Below are 16008 nucleotides of genomic sequence, written 5' to 3'. Positions count from 1 at the left end.
TTCTGACTTCAAGGCCAGTACTCTATCTGCGCCATCTATCTGCCTCTCTACTTTTCAAAAAGTCATTTTTTTTCTTTAATATTCTAGCTGTCCTTTTTCAATTGGTTGACTTTCTTTTCATAATCTTCTTGTTTTTTTTTTTTTTTTTCTTATTTCCCCCCTACTTTCTCTCATTTGATTTTTAAAGTCTTTTTTGGGCAGGTAACTATTTAGTGTTACTCTGTGAGGTTAGAGAGGTTTTGTTTGTTTTTTTTAAACTTTGGTATCCTCCTTTGAAGATGAACCCTGGTCTTCCCTATTCCCATATTAACTTTCTATAGTTGAGTTATTTCTCTTTTGCTGCTAATTATTTTTTAAGTAAGATTTTGTTGGTACAAACACCTCTAGTCTTGCAGTGGGAGTGGGGGCAATGGGTGCCTTTGGTCTCGGGACCTCCCTTGTGGCCTGAAACCTCAGACCAAGAGCCCCGCTCTCCTATAAGTGTCCCAGACAGCAGTCCCTGCCCCACTGCTTCTGCATCCACCAGGAGTCTGCTGACTCCTTTTCGCCCAGGGTGGCCTCCTAGCAGCACAGCTGGGCCCGCTGTTCCTTATCAGCAGAGGTTCTTTCAACCCACTACTCAGACCCTGGATTCCCCCAGATCTGGGAAAGTTCCCATAGCTGGGGCAGGAACAGGCTAACTCCAGGGCTCTGTGGGGCAGTTCCATGGAGCTAGCCTGGAGGCTTTTCACACTCTATCTCCAGTGGCCCCGGAGGAAGGCATTCTGGCCAGACTTCTCTGGCCCCTCTCTGCTTGCCCCGAGGCACAGTTTTGTCTCCTTTGTGGGGGAAAGCTGGAGAACTTGGGATTTTCTGACCCCCTCTGCCTTCTCCTCCCCCTTTCCGCCCACCTCCCACTCCCATCTTGCCGGTTCTTTCTTTTGGCAGCAAGGTGGGCCAAGATGGCTACCTCAGGTCACCCTGACACCCATCTCTCCTGGGTGCCTTTAGTATCTCCGGGCCAATTGGGTTTTGGTTGTTTTTTACCTCTCCCAATCTTATCCTGTGCTATTCCCCTCAGCCCGAAGGACTCAGCGGTTCCTCCAGAATGAAGGGAGGAAGTGCTACCAAGATCCTGCTGGAAACGCTGCTGTTGGCAGCGCACCACACTGTGGAGAGGGACGTGGGAGCCCGGCGCAGGTAGGCAGCCGGGGCAGAGCAGCGAGGCTCTGGACGGGGTCGGAGAGAAGGGGAGAAGGAAGGAACAGAGGAGCAAGCGCGCTTCCGCGGCTCAGGAGAGAGCTCGGAAAGGAAGATAGCTGGGCAGGGGAGCCTTCAGCTCAACCCAAAGCCTGCCTGCCAGACCAAAGTACTGTCCCAGGCATTAAGGACACAAAGACAATACAGTCCTTGACCTCTTGCAGCTCATTCTATTCAAATGGATAATGCTCCCTCTGGGGAGCTGCAGAGCCTGATTTGGTTCCCAAGGTCCTCAGGATTCCCGAGATCCTAATCCAAACACAGGGCCTGTTTAAGGGCAGATGCGAACCCATCAGTATCCAGAATGAATCCAATTTCTGGGGAAAACTTTTGACCTAGAATGACTCAAGATCAAGGTCAGATGGTTCAGAGTGATTTTAGACCATATCTCTACTTGTAAAGGTATCTTAGAGGTGCTAAGGTGGGATCAGCACCTTCTCAGCATCAAATGATGTGTTCCCGAAGGTCTCTGCCATCTTCCCCCCAAACTCCCACGAAGTTCCTCTCATGTCTTCTCTGTTGGCTAGCAATCCACCAAGGTTTCTTCTGCCCTTCCTGTTGTCAGCCTGACAAATCTACTCCTTTAAGGTCTAGCTACCATATCTATTTGGAAATCATGCTTCCCTTGGGGAAGGACTCCATTCTTAGAGAGGGATCTTTTCAAGAAAGCTATTATAGGGATAAGACAGAGCCTGGGAACTTTTGGGCATTCTAGAGCTGGAAGGGAGCTGTTTTTCACTTCTCCTAGCTGTCTCCTGGAGATCTTGAGAACATTCGAACGAGCACATAAAGTCACCTACAGCCAAGGCCCCAAGATTGCAACACTGATGAAGCAGGCAAGCACCAGGTGATCATGGGACAGGTTTAATAGTGGTGTGAACCAATGCAAATTTAAGGGGAGCACTGTGAATCTACAAGGGGGTGACTAAGGAAGATGGGTGTTATAAAAGTCCTTCCTTGTTCTCTTCTTGGACAATGGTGATCTGTTTTTTTTTTTTTTTTTTTGGGGGGGGAAGCCTTGGTTGTTTCTTCTGTGCTTGACTAACACTATCTCTCCCTCTCTCCCTCTATTCTTTTCTCCCTCCCTCCCTCTTTCTCTTCTTCCCTCCCTCTCTCTGTCTCTCTTTTCTCTCTCTCTGTCTGTCTCTCTGTGTCTTTCTCTGTCTCTCTTCTTCTCTCTCTCTTTCTCTCTCTGTTCTCTCTCTCTCTCTCTCTCTCTCTCTCTCTCTCTCTCTCTCTCTCTCTCTCTCTCTCTCTCCCCTTCTTTCTCTGTCTGAATTTTTCTATAGTGATAATGATGAGGTTAGTGGCAGTCAGAGAGTTGTTAAAATCCCTTTATGGTCTGCACAAAGGTTCTTCATGAAAGAATTCATGAAACCCCGAATTATTAATTGGCAAAAATGAAAGTTTATTGTTGGATAGGAAGCCAGTTCTGCTAAGAGACTGACTTCTTTAGTAGCAAAGTCCTATTAGGGAAATGGAGGCTGGCACTGAGAAGAGAATGCTTTCTCATTGGGCAGAGTCTTAGCAAGCTGCTTTGGACCTTCTGCAAAGAGTGAGTTTTCATTCTCCTTTAAAAAGGAGTCTTGAGGCTTCAAGAAGCCAAAGTTCCCAGGCCTGGATGCTTATCAGTATCCAGCCCAGATTTCCTATTGGAATTAATAACACTTCAAAAGGGTGCTTTTTGACCAGGATTTCTAATTGAATCAAAAGGTCTGGCATCCCTGAAAGATAACTTATCTGGGGGGAGACTCCAAAGAGATCACAGATCAAAAGGGAACACAGTTTCAGAATCATAATCTTAAATTCATCCCCCTTCCATATGTTCTCAAATTTTCTAACTTTTGAAATAACTCTACTAATTTCTGACTCTGTTTCTAGTTTGCAGAAGAAGGGTCGAGTGTACCTGGTTGGTTGGCAGACTCTAGGTATTATTGCCATCATGGATGGAGTGGAGTGCATTCACACTTTTGGCGCAGGTGGGGTTCCTCTCCAGCCTTCCTGGCTAATCTACCTTGCTAACCCCATCTACCTCCTCATTCCAACACCTTTCTTTCCTCAATCCAGTGGGGCTTCTAACCCAACATTTCTCCTACCCTTATATAACCTGAAGCCCCTGTCCAATAGATGATCCCTTAACTCAATCCAATTCTCTAACTGTATTAACGCACAGTCCAAGTTTCAAGTATCCTTAAGTATTTCTCCCTATCATCTCGTGTTCTTCCAGGTTTGGATCCCTGTTTTCTTATCCTATTCCAATCCCAAGTCTCAGATCTTGAAGTCTGTTCCCATCTCTATGTTCATATGCTTTCATGCTCTTATGACAATCTTTTAAAATGCGACACAAATAACTGTTTCTCTTCTAAACTTAATAGATTTCCAAGATGTTCGAGGCTTCCTAATTGGTGATCATAGTGACATGTTTAATCAAAAGGAAGAAATTGTTGCCCAGGTTGGAAGCTGATGGGGAAGATAAAAATTGGAGAGATAGTGATGGGCTGGAGAAGAGTCATGGCCACCCAGGGGATGGCAGGAGAGTTCATAGGGAGGTATAGGAATTTGTTGAGAGTGAAGGGTTTTTAGGCAAGACAAGGCAACTGGCCTGAATTAAGCATTTGCAATGAGAGAACACTGTGCCAAGTGATGCAGATACAGATGCAAACAAAATCAAAGGCTGAATGTGCCCTTAAGAAGCTTACATTCTAATGGCAGCAAACAACTCACAAAAGGATTGAAACCTGGGGGTGGGACTATGAAGAAAACGTATGTGGGGGGATATGCCTTCCCCAGGAGGGGCTGACTCCAAAAGGGATCACAGATTAAAAGGGAACACAGTTTCAGAGTGATAATCTTAAAGGAAACATAGTTTGGGGACATGGCATTGAAGTCTGGGAAGTCAGGAGGAGAGCTGGGGGAGGAATGAAGGCCCGATAACAAAGCCCCTCCAAGGAAAGGGAGGCTCAGGAGGGACTCACCATGGGAGGAGAGGGAGAGAAGGCCATAGAGATAACTGGGACTAGTTGGGGCCAGGGGGACATGAGCTCAAAGGGTAAAGGGGGTGATAGGAGCCAGGAATCATAAAGACTTGGGGGAAGTATGGTTGGATTTCTTCTCTTTTTTTTCCTTTTACCCCAGGGTCCGCAGTTCTCCTTTTCGCAAGAAGATTTCCTCACTTCTATCCTACCATCCCTCACTGAAAAGGACACTGTGCTCTTCATCTTCACCCTGGATGGTGAAAAAGGATTATTTGTAGGGAGAAGAGGGTGAAAGGAGTGGTGGTTGTACCCTCCATGCAGTATAGTTTTATGGTGATCTGGGCTTTGGGCTTTGTGTTGAGGTTGGGAAGGGGACCCCAAAAGTTTGGAATCATGTGAGGTATCTCAAAGGAATCTGCAGGCTTGAACTCATCTCTTTAGCCAAGGGGCAAAGTTTATTGTAATTTTACACTATCACAAGAAGACTGAATTCTAAAAGAATTCAGCAAAGAAACAGAAGCAAGGAGACACATTTATCCAGCTTTCTATCATTAACCTGTTAATTCTATTCCTCAGGCGTGATCTCCAGAGTTTGATTATCACTGAAAAGATTTATCCCTGTTGTCTCAGGAGTTTGGTCCTTGGGACCAAAAGCTATCTGGTCAGATGTAATGTAAGCTTTGTAAGGGCACGTTCAGCCTTTGGTTTTGTTTGCATCTGTGTCTGCTTCACTTCTGGCCAGAAGCTCTCTGACAGTCAGCAATAAATTGAGGAGTGGTCTGTTCAGAATCAGACAGATGGTTGTTCTCAGATTGGGAATGTAGGAAGTCCCTGAGGCAGACTCCAAAGCCAGGAGATTGAGGATTGCTGACTTATTGTTAGAACAGAAGCCCCCTAAGAACAGGGGACGACAGTACATCATTTGGGAGGTAGTCCCCAAGTTCTTACACAGTTTGTTCACTTGATTCTCCCCAAAGAGAATTTAGGCTTTGATCCCTTCTCCCTCTGTCCTAGACAACCTCATGGAAGTGGAAACCTTGGTGGAGCAGGTGAAGAAGAAGACTCCTAATATCCAAGCCCTGGCACACAGCACAGTGGGGCAGTCCTTACCAGTGAGAAACAGCAGGGACGGGAGGGGGTAATGGGAAGTGCACGACTGGAGCGCCCTATGTCTGCCATACTTCTCCTGTTTCCATTTCTATCCTCAGTCCTCACTGAAGAAGCTCTTTCCATCCATGATCAGCATCACCTGGCCCCTGCTTTTCTTTGACTATGCGGGGAATTTCATCCAGGTACAACAATCATTGTTATTCAAATATTGCTCAAAGGGAGCATTTTCTTCAAACAAACTCTGTGAAGCAGGGAGTAAAATATTATTATTCCCATTTTACAGTTAAGAAAATGGAGGTTTCGAGAAGTAAAGTGATTTTGCCCACGATCCCAGTATTAGTCAAAAATAGGGAAGAGCACAGATATAGAGCACAGTCCCTGAAGTCAGGAGGACTTGAGTTCAAATCTAGCCCCAGACACTTAACCCTTCTTATTTGTGTGACCCCTGGGCAAGTCACTTAACCCAATTGCCTCAGCAAAAAAAGAAAACAAAGAGCTCTGGTTTTAGAGTCAGTAACTTGGGTTCAAATTCTACTTGTGTGAGGTTGGGCAAATCTCTTACCTCATTTTCCTCAACTATAAAGTGAAAGGCTTGGATAGCTGGTTTCTGGGCTGCCTCCCAGCTCACCTCTGTGATCCTGAGTGTCAGAGCTTGGACTTGAGTTCATGTGTCTAGTCATTCTTGCCCCTCTACCATGCTGTGGTGTTCTCAGTAAAAGAGATGTAGACAAAGAAACTGCTCAAGGCTGAAAGGTAAGAATTTTTTGAAAAACGAATTAGACTATTTTTTTTCCTGAAGCAATTGGGGTTAAGTGGCCACACAGCCAGAAAGTGTTGTGTCTGAGGTCATATTTGAACTCAGGTCCTCCTGACTTCAGGGCTGGTGCTCTATTCACTGCATCACCTCTCTGCTCCTTAAAAATGTATTACATTAATATTTTTAAAGTATCACAGACATTCCTTCTTTATCTCTCATCTCCTCACATTTACTCTACTTTTATAACAAAAAAGAAATTTAAGCAAAATCAATCATTTAGCTCAGTTTTGTGTAGTTCCTTAAGGTTTGCAAAGTGCTTTAAATATATGTGTCATCTCATTCAATCTTCAGAATAACCCTGTGAAGTAGATAATATTTTTTTCCATTTTATAGCTGAAGGAATTGAAGTTTAGAGAGGTTAAGTGATTTACCCAGTCATGGAGCTGGTTCATGAGTACGTGTGGCAGGTCTTCATGGCTCCCAGATTGGGATCTTATCTACATTAATTGATACGTCAGTCACGGTTGACCTTCCTCGGCAGCTCTCTGGTTTGACAATGAATTCCACATCTGTAGAAAGCTGGTAATTTAAAGCTGCCCTGCGCCCCTTCTGGGAACGGGACAGTAAGGCGGGCTGGGTTCATTCTTTTTTCTCTAGCTCACTAGGCAGAATGAACTTCCAAGGCAAGAGGCTGCTGTGACACAGGTGACAACTGTGCCTGAGGGTGCCTGCTACTGTATTAATATGTGTTTATTGGGTACCAGCTCTCTCTTTTACTGAAGTCATCCTTTGAGGTCCCAGAATGGTGGGGAGATAACACTGGGTTCTTGAAGGTCCCATGGCCAAGCACAAACTTCGGGGTTATAGGATTATAGATCTAGAACTAGAAGAAAGTCAGAGGTCACCTACTTCCACTTCATTTTTTATCTGGGGAACTTAGGCTCAGAGAAGGTGGGTGAAGGTGTGGGATTTGAAGGCTGGGTCTTGTGGCTACAAGTTTGGCACTTTTTCTGTGGCTATACACTGTCTCCCACACCTACTACTTACCTATCAACCCACTAAGCCGGACAGGTTTGGAGTATGGCCCAAGTGTGATGGATTGTGTATCTTTTTTTTCCCCTACTTTTTTTTTTTTGTTTATTTCTTGTAAACAACACATTGCTGGATTTTATTTCTAATCTATTTTACTATTCTCTTCCATTTTATGTATGAGTTCATCTCACTAACATTCATAGTTATGACTGTGTATTGTGAATTTTCCGTTATCCTTTTTTTGGTATCCTTTTTTCCCTCTTTAATCTGCCCTCCCTCTTACTCTACTCCTTACTTTCCTTAGCCCCTTTTCCTGCTGTTTTCCTCTTGAGTGAAATATATTTCTATACCCAACTGTATATGCATATGCATTTTTCCTTCCTTTGATCAGTTCAGATGAGATGCTCTTTCCTTTTTGTATAGATTCTGCTAGTGCTCCCCATTTTTAATTTCCCCCGTTTTTCTTCTCCCTTCTTCATCCCAGTCCTCCATGTATTCCCTCTCTCCTCCTTCACCTTTTTTTAAAAGCTCATTAAAATTTAACAATTTAGCCCTGTGTCTAAATAGACTCCCTCAGTGACTCTTGATAGAGTTCTAAGATGTATCATCTTACCATATAAGAATGTAAACAATTTAATCTTGTTTAGTTTATCTTTTTACACTTGTCATGACTCCTTTGTATATCAAATTCTCTACTCTTCATCAGTATTTTCATCAGTAGTGCTTGTAAATCCTTTATTTTATTAAAGTTCTATTTTCCTCCCATAGGATTGCACTCAGTTTTGCTGCATGAGCTATCCTTGGTTGTTAGCCTAGATCTTTTGCCTTCTGGAATATTGTATTCCAAACTCTGCTTCTTTATAGTGATGACTGATACATCTTATGTGTTACTTACTATTGGCTCCTTGGTGCTGAAATTCCTTCTTTCTATCCACTTGCAATACTTTTTTTTCTTTGACTCTGAGATCTGGATTTTGGTTATAGTATTTTTGAGAATTTTCATTTGGAAGTTTTAGGAGTTAACAGGTGAATTCTTTTTATTTCTTTTTCCTCTGGTTTTAAGAGATCTAGGCATTTTTTCTCTCATTTTATCATATTTTCATTTCATTTTTATTAATATTTTTTACATATTTATTTCATTTCTATTTATATCTTTATTTTATCATATTTTAAGAAATATGTCTGCATCAATTTTTGTTTTTGTTTTTGGTCATGGCTTTTAGATAGTCCAATGATTCTTAATTTTTTTTCTTCTTAATCTGTTTTCCAGGTCAGTTGTTTTTGTTATAAGAGAGCTTACATTTTTTTCTATTTATTCAATTTTTTGACTTTATTTTAACATTTCTTGATGTCTCATGGAGTTATTAATTTTTATTCCAATTTTGTAAGTTAGTAATTCTAATTTATTCTAATTTTCAGAGTTATCTTCTATGGTAAAGTTTTATACTCCTTGTTCTAAATTGTTGATTCTTTTTTTCGCATTTTTTATCTGTGGGTTCATTTCTTTCCCCACTTTTTCCTCAATTGTTCTTTTTTTGGTTTAAAAAAATGATAATTTTTAGCTTAAAAACAAACAAACAAACAACTCTTGCTTATTTCTTCCAGGTATTCTGACTGGTTTCATACCCAAGCCACCTGACTGAACCTTTTTCCTTTGCTTGTAGATGTTTTTGAATCGTTCTTTTCTTCTGAGCTTTTGTCTTATATTTCCCTATCACTATAATGGTTCTTTGTGGTGGGATTCTTTTTTGTTGTTTTTATTGTTTGCTTCTTTTTCCAGATTATTTCTTTTTTTTAATTTTGTTTTATTAAAAAAACAAGAAAAAAGAAAAACAGAAAAGGGATACAAAACAAAATAAAACTAAACAAAAGAAAACATTGTCATGTGCCCAGCTGAACATCAGGGAGGATGGGTTCAAGAAAGTATGTATATTAATGGAAGAAATTATATTTATGAGTGTCCATTTTTTCTTTACTTCCATATAAATCGTTCTTTTGTTCTCTGTTGTGTACCTTTTTTACTTTATTCTTTTTTTCTGCCTTTCATTCCCCACCCCATCCCACAAGCAGGCTATAGTTAAGAAAGGATATATTTATGTAGATATAGATAGATAGATAGATATAGATATAGATATATATACACATATTTTTCCTATCCCCACTGACTCTTTGTTTTAATTCTGCTCCTTAACTTGCTTTGCTATAACTAAACCTCCCCCCATTCATGGATACCTCCCTTTTCTTCTTCCCTCACCATTTGCTTCCTTGTCCACCCATCCTTCTTCACTTATGTCTTTATAGATTTTGAAGGATACTATACCCTTCATGGTATATATGCAGTGTTGCCTATTTAATCCAAAAGTAAGTTTTCAGAACTATGAGTTTTCCTCCTCCCTCTAATGCCTCTGTATCTATTCTTCTTCTGCACCTCATTTGTATAATATGATTACGATTTTTATCTTAACTCTGTCCCAATCTTTCTTTTGAACTACCCTATTGTTGATACCAATCTTAAACACATGATAAACATTTCCCATATTAAAAAAAACATAAAAAATTTGTCCATGTTGAGTTCCTTGAAATTGATCTTTGATATTGGCTCTTATATGTTAAATTTTCTATTAAGTTCAGATTTGGTTGCTAAGAAGTCCTAAAAATCTACAAGTTTGCTGAATGTTTATTTTTTTCATTCAATATTAAAGATAATTTTTCTAGATATGATATTTTTGGGCACAGGCCTGGTTCTTTTGATTGTTGGTAGATACAATTCCAGGACCTACAGTCTTTTTGCTGCATGTAAGTCCTTTATAATTCTGATTGTAGATCCAGTGTATTTGAACTGTTTTTTCTTGTTTCTTGCAAAATTTTCTCTTTGATCTGGGGGTTTCAAAATTTGGCAATAATATTCCTACATGTTCTTCCACAAAGGATCTTGTTAAGGTGGTGATTGGTGGATTTTTCTGTTTCTACTTTCTCCTCATTTTGTCACTCCAGGACAATTTTATTTTCCTTTTTTCCCCTTTTTCTTTTTCTTTTTTTTAATTAAAGCTTTTTATTTTCAAAACATATGCATGAATAACTTTTCAGCATTAATCCTTGCAAAATTTTGTATTCCAATTTTCCCCCTTTCCCTCCACTCTCTCCCCTAGATTACAAGTAAGACAATATTTGTTAAACATGGTAAAAATATATGTTAAATTCAATTCAGGCATATATATTTATACAATTATCTTGCTACACAAGATAAATCAAATCAAAAAGGAAAAAATGAGAAAGAAAATAAAATGCAAGCAAACAACAACAACAAGAATAGTGAAAATGCTATGTTGTGATCCACACTCAATTCCCACAGTCCTCTCTCTGGGTGTGAAATCATCCTGCTGGTCGTTTCTTATAGAACAATAATATTCTTGTTCTATAAGAAACGACCAGCAGGATGAATACAGAGAGGCTTAGAGAGACTTACATGAACTGATGCTAAGTGAAATGAGCAGAACCAGGAGATCATTATACATTTCAACAACAATACTACATGATGATCAATTCTGATGGACATGGTTATCTTCAACAATGAGAGGATCCAAATCAGTTCCAATTGATCTGTAACGAACCCAACCAGCTACACCCAGAGAAAGAACACTGGGAAATGAGTATGGACCACAACATAACATTTCCACTCTTTCTGTTATTGTTTGCTTGCATTTTTGTTTTTTTCTTCTCAGGTTATTTTTACCTTCTTTCTAAATCCAATCTTTCCTGCACAACAAGATAATTATATAAATATGTATACATATATTGTATTTATCATATACTTTAACATATTTAACAACTATTGGTCTATCTGCCATCTAGGGGAGGGATGGGAGGAAAGAAGAGAAAAATTGGAACAGAAGTTTTTGCAAGGGTCAATGTTGAAAACTTATTAATGCATACTAAAAGGGCTGCCACAAACATTTTTGCACATGTGGGTCCCTTTCCCTCCTTTAAAATCTCTTTGGGATATAAGCCCAGTAGTGACACTGCTGGCTCAAAAGGTCTGCACAGTTTGAAAACTCTTTGAGCATAGTTCCATATTGCTCTCTAGAGTGCTTGAATCAATTCACAACATGTATCAGTGTCCCAGTTTTCTGACATCCCCTCCAACATTTGTCATTATCTTTTCCTATCATCTTAGTCAATCTGAGAGGTGTGCAGTGGTATCTTAGAGTTGTCTAAATTTACATTTCTCTGATCAATAGTGATATGTAGCACCTTTTCATGTGACTACAAATGATTTTAATTTCTTCATCTGAAAATTGTTTGTCCATATCCTTTGACCATTTATCAATTGGAAAATGGCTTGAACTATTATAAATTTGAGTCAATTCTCTATATATTTTAGAAATGAGGCCTTTATCAGAACCCTTGGATATAAAATTTTTTTCCCCAGTTTACTGCTTCCCTTCTAATCTTATCAGCATTAGTTTTGTTTATACAAAAACTTTTTAATTGAATATAATCAAAATTATCTATTTTGTGTTCAATAATGAACTCCAATTCTCCTTTAGCCATAAATTCCTTCCTTCTCCACAGATCTGAGAGGAAAACTATCCTTTGTTCATTTGATTTGTTTTTAATATCATCTCTCTGTTTAAATCATGAATCCATTTTAACCTTATCTTGGTATACAGTGTTAGGTGTGAGTCAATGACTAGTTTCTGCTATATTAGTTTCCAATTTTCCTATCAGTTTTTTTTATCAAATAGTAAGTTTTTTACTCCAGAAGCTGGGGTCTTTCGATTTGTCAAACACTAGATTACTATGGTCACTGACTATTTTGTCCAGGACAATTTTCTTGGATTATTTTCTGCATTATTGTTTCAAAGTTTTCTTTTTGATCACAACTTTCAGGCAGTCTAATTATTTGTATATCTTTTCTTTTTGATCTGTTCTCCAGATCTGTTTTTGTTATGTTTCACATTTTGTTCTTTTTTTTATTCTTTATAATCTGCTTATTGCTTCACTGGCTTCCCCTTGCCTTATCTTTGAGACTCTGTATCTCTTTTTCTAGTTAATGTTTTTTCATAATTTTGTTTTTCTTGGATGGTTTTTCTTTTTCTTTTTTAGTTTTTTCTCAATTTATCTCATTTGATTTTTAAATTGTTTTGAGTTCCATAAATTCTCTCTGGGTAGGAAGCCATTTCACATTACTCTTTGGAGCAGAAGCTTTTTTCACTTCAGCGTTCTCTTCAGAAGATGATCCCTAGTCTTCCCTGTTCATAGTTGTATGTAAACACCTCTAATGCTGGTGTGGGGATGGTGCTTTTGCCTTCAGCTCTCCCCTCTGAACCCCAAACCAAACCCTCCAGCACCAGCAGCCTTCCTGCCTCACTGCCTCTGCACTCACCAGGTGCTGATTTCTTCCCGAACAGGACCTCGGTTCTGTAGCACAGCTGGGCCTAGCATTCCTAATTAGTCAAGGTTCACTCAGTCTTCCTAGAATTAGGCCCCAACTCCACAAAGAATCCAGGAGGGGAAAGTTTCTGTGGTTCCTATAGAGGCTCCAACCAAACCCAGCTCCCCCTGGGGTTCCCACTTTATGTTTCTGCAGAATTGGCCTGGAGGTGTTTGTACTGAATATGGATTAATCCCGGTTTGAGGTTCTTCTTTGGATCCTCTTGGGTTGTAACTAGGGGAACCTCTGTCTGCCCCAAGTCTTCTCGATTTTTCACCAATCTAAGTTTGCCCTGAAGTGCAAATTTGTTCTATTTGTCAGGGAAATCGGGAGAGCTTGAAATTTACCAATCTAGAATCTTCCCTCCTAGCCTATTTCTTGACACTTTATTTAAGATTGGGGCTCTGCATACTTTCTGAGGAAAATGTACGGTAGAGCTTCTATCTTCTTGGCTCCTTCTGCTGCTTTCTTGGGGTTCTGAGCATAGTTCTGGGATCGTAGGGACAATTCAGACTAGGACTCTACAAGGCTTCAATGTTCACAAAGTGATGAGAGCGGGGCAAAGGTTGTTTTTACTCTGGTTGAACTCTGAACTATCTGAGCAAGACCTTGTCAGCTTGTCTCTGGCTGAAAGTTTTTAAGACTTAAGTTTTAAGAAAGTTTTACTGGACTCAGCCAGTTATCACCTGGGAAACTTTATGGGTTCTGAATAATCAAACGGCAGGCCTGGGATTCTGGCCCTGCTTATTCCACTGTAGGTTTCAGCCTGATCTGGAAGCTAGAACCGAGTCCCTCTGTGCTCCTGAGATCAAGCTACACAATCACCCTTTTCTTCTGAATTTGTTCTTACAAGGTCTTATGACCACCCTTTTTCCTAAACAGATTTCTTCCTCAGTCCATCTTGAAATCAGTGATCCAGATGGCACCTGTTTCTGAACCCTACAATGGAGGATCTTCAAATACTTCTTTCTGCTCCTATGCTTCCTATACCTATGTCCATTTTTAACCTTCTTTCAGTCCCTGGAGAATGCTCTGCATTGCTCCACATTCCTGGCCAAACCCCATCTCTAATGTCCTCAGATCTCTCCCTAAACTGATCTGGACTGGAAAAATTACTTATTTTTTTCTTGGGTTCTTGATCAAAATTAGATTTAGTGAATTTTCTAGATCTTTTTGGAGGAGTGCTAGGAAGCTAAGCTGAATGTGTTTCTACTATGCTGCTATATAGACACTGTGTAACTCAAGGCTCTATCTCACTAGGACCCTGAGTTCAAATTTGACCTCAGACACTTACTAGCTATGTTTCCCTGAGCAAGTCATTTAACTGTTTATTTTAGTTTCTTCTTTGTAAAATGAGATGAAGCAGAAAATGCCAAACTACTTAGGTATCTTTGCAAAACAAAATAAAACAAAAACCCAAAAAACTAAATGGGATCATGAAGAATCAGACTTGACTGAAAATATTTGAAAAGCTTGAAAAAATGCTATTATAAATATTTTTAAATTTCCCTCCCTCATTACAGCCTCCTTGAGGTATAAATCTAGGGGGATCAACAGATTAAGGGTTATCGACAATTTTGAAACTTCTACTGTACAATTTCACATGATTTTCACATAGCTAAACAAAATTATATCTTCACCAGCAGTGAACAGTCCTGTTTTTCTGCATATCCACAACTAATATTTTTATTTTTCCTAATTCAATAGTAAAATGACACTGCAGAGTTGTTTTAATTTGCTTTTCTCTGTTTTTTAGTATTTTTGAGTACTTTAAAAAAGCTGTTGGTATGCTTTGAACCATATTTCTAATAGGGAATGATTGAGTCATGTCTTGTAGGAGAACAAAGATCATTAAATCAAAGATTTAGAGCTACAAGTTTTCCTTGACGTTATCATTTTGTAGTTGAGGAGATTGAGTTTCAGATGTATTTAGCAAAGTGCTTAAAAATAGTGTAGCTAGTAAGTTACAAAGTTAAGATTTGAACCCAGTTATGCTTGTTGTTGTGTTTTTTTGTTTAGTCATTTTTCAATCGTGTCCAACTCTTTGAGATCCTGTTTGGAGTTTTCTCTTTTTTTTTTTTTTTAATTTTTTTAAATTTTTAAATAACTTTTTATTGACAGAACCCATGCCAGGGTAATTTTTTTTTTTTTTACAACATTATCCCTTGCACTCAGTTCTGTTCCGATTTTTCCCCTCCCTCCTTCTACCCCCTCCCCCAGATGGCAAGCAGTCCTATACATCCTTAAATAGGTTACAGTATATCCTAGATACGATATATGTGTGCAGAACCGAACAGTTCTCTTCTTGCACAGGGAGAATTGGATTCAGAAGGTAAAAATAACCCAGGAAGAAAAACAAAAATGCAAGCAGTTTACATTCATTTCCCAGTGTTCTTTCTTTGGGTGTAGCTGCTTCTGTCCATCCTTGATTCATTGAAACTGAGTTAGCTCTCTTTATCGAAGAGATCCACTTCCATCAGAATACATCCTCATACAGTATCATTGCTGAGGTATATAATGATTTCCTGGTTCTGCTCATTTCACTCAGTATCAGTTCATGTAAATCTTGCCAGTCCTCTCTGTATTCATCCTACTGGTCATTTCTTACAGAACAATAATATTCCATAACATTCATATACCACAATTTACTCAACCATTCTCCAATTGATGGGCATCCATTCATTTTCCAGTTTCTAGCCACTACAAACAGGGCTGCCATAAACACTTTGGCACATACAGGTCCCTTTCCCTTCTTTAGTATCTCTTTGGGGTATAAGCCCAGTAGAAACACTGCTGGATCAAAAGGTATGCACAATTTGATAACTTTTTGAGCATAGTTCCAAATTGCTCTCCAGAATGGTTGGATGTGTTCACAATTCCACAATGTATTAGTGTCCCTGTTTTCCCACATCCCCTCCAACATTCTGCATTATCTTTCCCTGTCATTCTAGTTAATCTGACAGATGTGTAGTGGTATTTCAGAGTTGTCTTAATTTGCATTTTTCTGATTAATAATGATTTGGAGCATATTTTCATATGGTTATAAATAGTTTTAATTTCTTTGAGAATTGTCTGTTCATATCCTTTCACCATTTATCAATTGGAGAATGGCTTGATTTCTTATAAATTAGAGTCAATTCTCTATATATTTTGGAAATGAGGCCTTTATCAGAACCTTTGACTGTAAAAATGTTTTCCCAGTTTATTGTTTCTCTTCTAGTCTTGTCTGCATTAGTTTTGTTTGTACAAAAACTTTTCATTTTGATATAATCAAAATTTTTTATTTTGTTGTCAATAGTGATGTCTAGTTCTTCTTGGGTCATAAATTCCTTCCTCTTCCACAGGTCTGAGAGGTTGGAGTTTTCTCAACAAAGATACTGGAGTAGTTTGCTATTTTCTTTTCTGGCTCATTTTACAAATGAGGAAACCGAGGCAAACAAGATTAAGTGACTTGCCCAGGG

The 16008-nt window shown here is 39.2% G+C and overlaps 1 protein-coding gene across 1 annotated transcript in view; it reads left to right on the top strand.

Annotated features, from left to right (window-relative positions):
• The window catches only part of GCKR (glucokinase regulator), a 37881-nt gene that overhangs the window by 8890 nt on the left and 12983 nt on the right, over nucleotides 1-16008 (top strand). Inside the window, exons 7-13 of the mRNA XM_051976246.1 lie at nucleotides 1061-1179; nucleotides 1988-2086; nucleotides 3121-3218; nucleotides 3615-3691; nucleotides 4375-4471; nucleotides 5229-5326; nucleotides 5423-5506. Coding sequence (XP_051832206.1) covers nucleotides 1061-1179; nucleotides 1988-2086; nucleotides 3121-3218; nucleotides 3615-3691; nucleotides 4375-4471; nucleotides 5229-5326; nucleotides 5423-5506 — 672 coding nt within the window. The remainder of the gene's footprint in view (nucleotides 1-1060; nucleotides 1180-1987; nucleotides 2087-3120; nucleotides 3219-3614; nucleotides 3692-4374; nucleotides 4472-5228; nucleotides 5327-5422; nucleotides 5507-16008) is intronic.

Source organism: Antechinus flavipes, chromosome 2 (genome assembly GCF_016432865.1).
Source record: "Antechinus flavipes isolate AdamAnt ecotype Samford, QLD, Australia chromosome 2, AdamAnt_v2, whole genome shotgun sequence".
NCBI classification, from domain to species: domain Eukaryota; kingdom Metazoa; phylum Chordata; class Mammalia; order Dasyuromorphia; family Dasyuridae; genus Antechinus; species Antechinus flavipes.
Note: the sequence above shows the minus strand (reverse complement) of the source record. Positions and strands in the feature narration are given on the sequence as shown.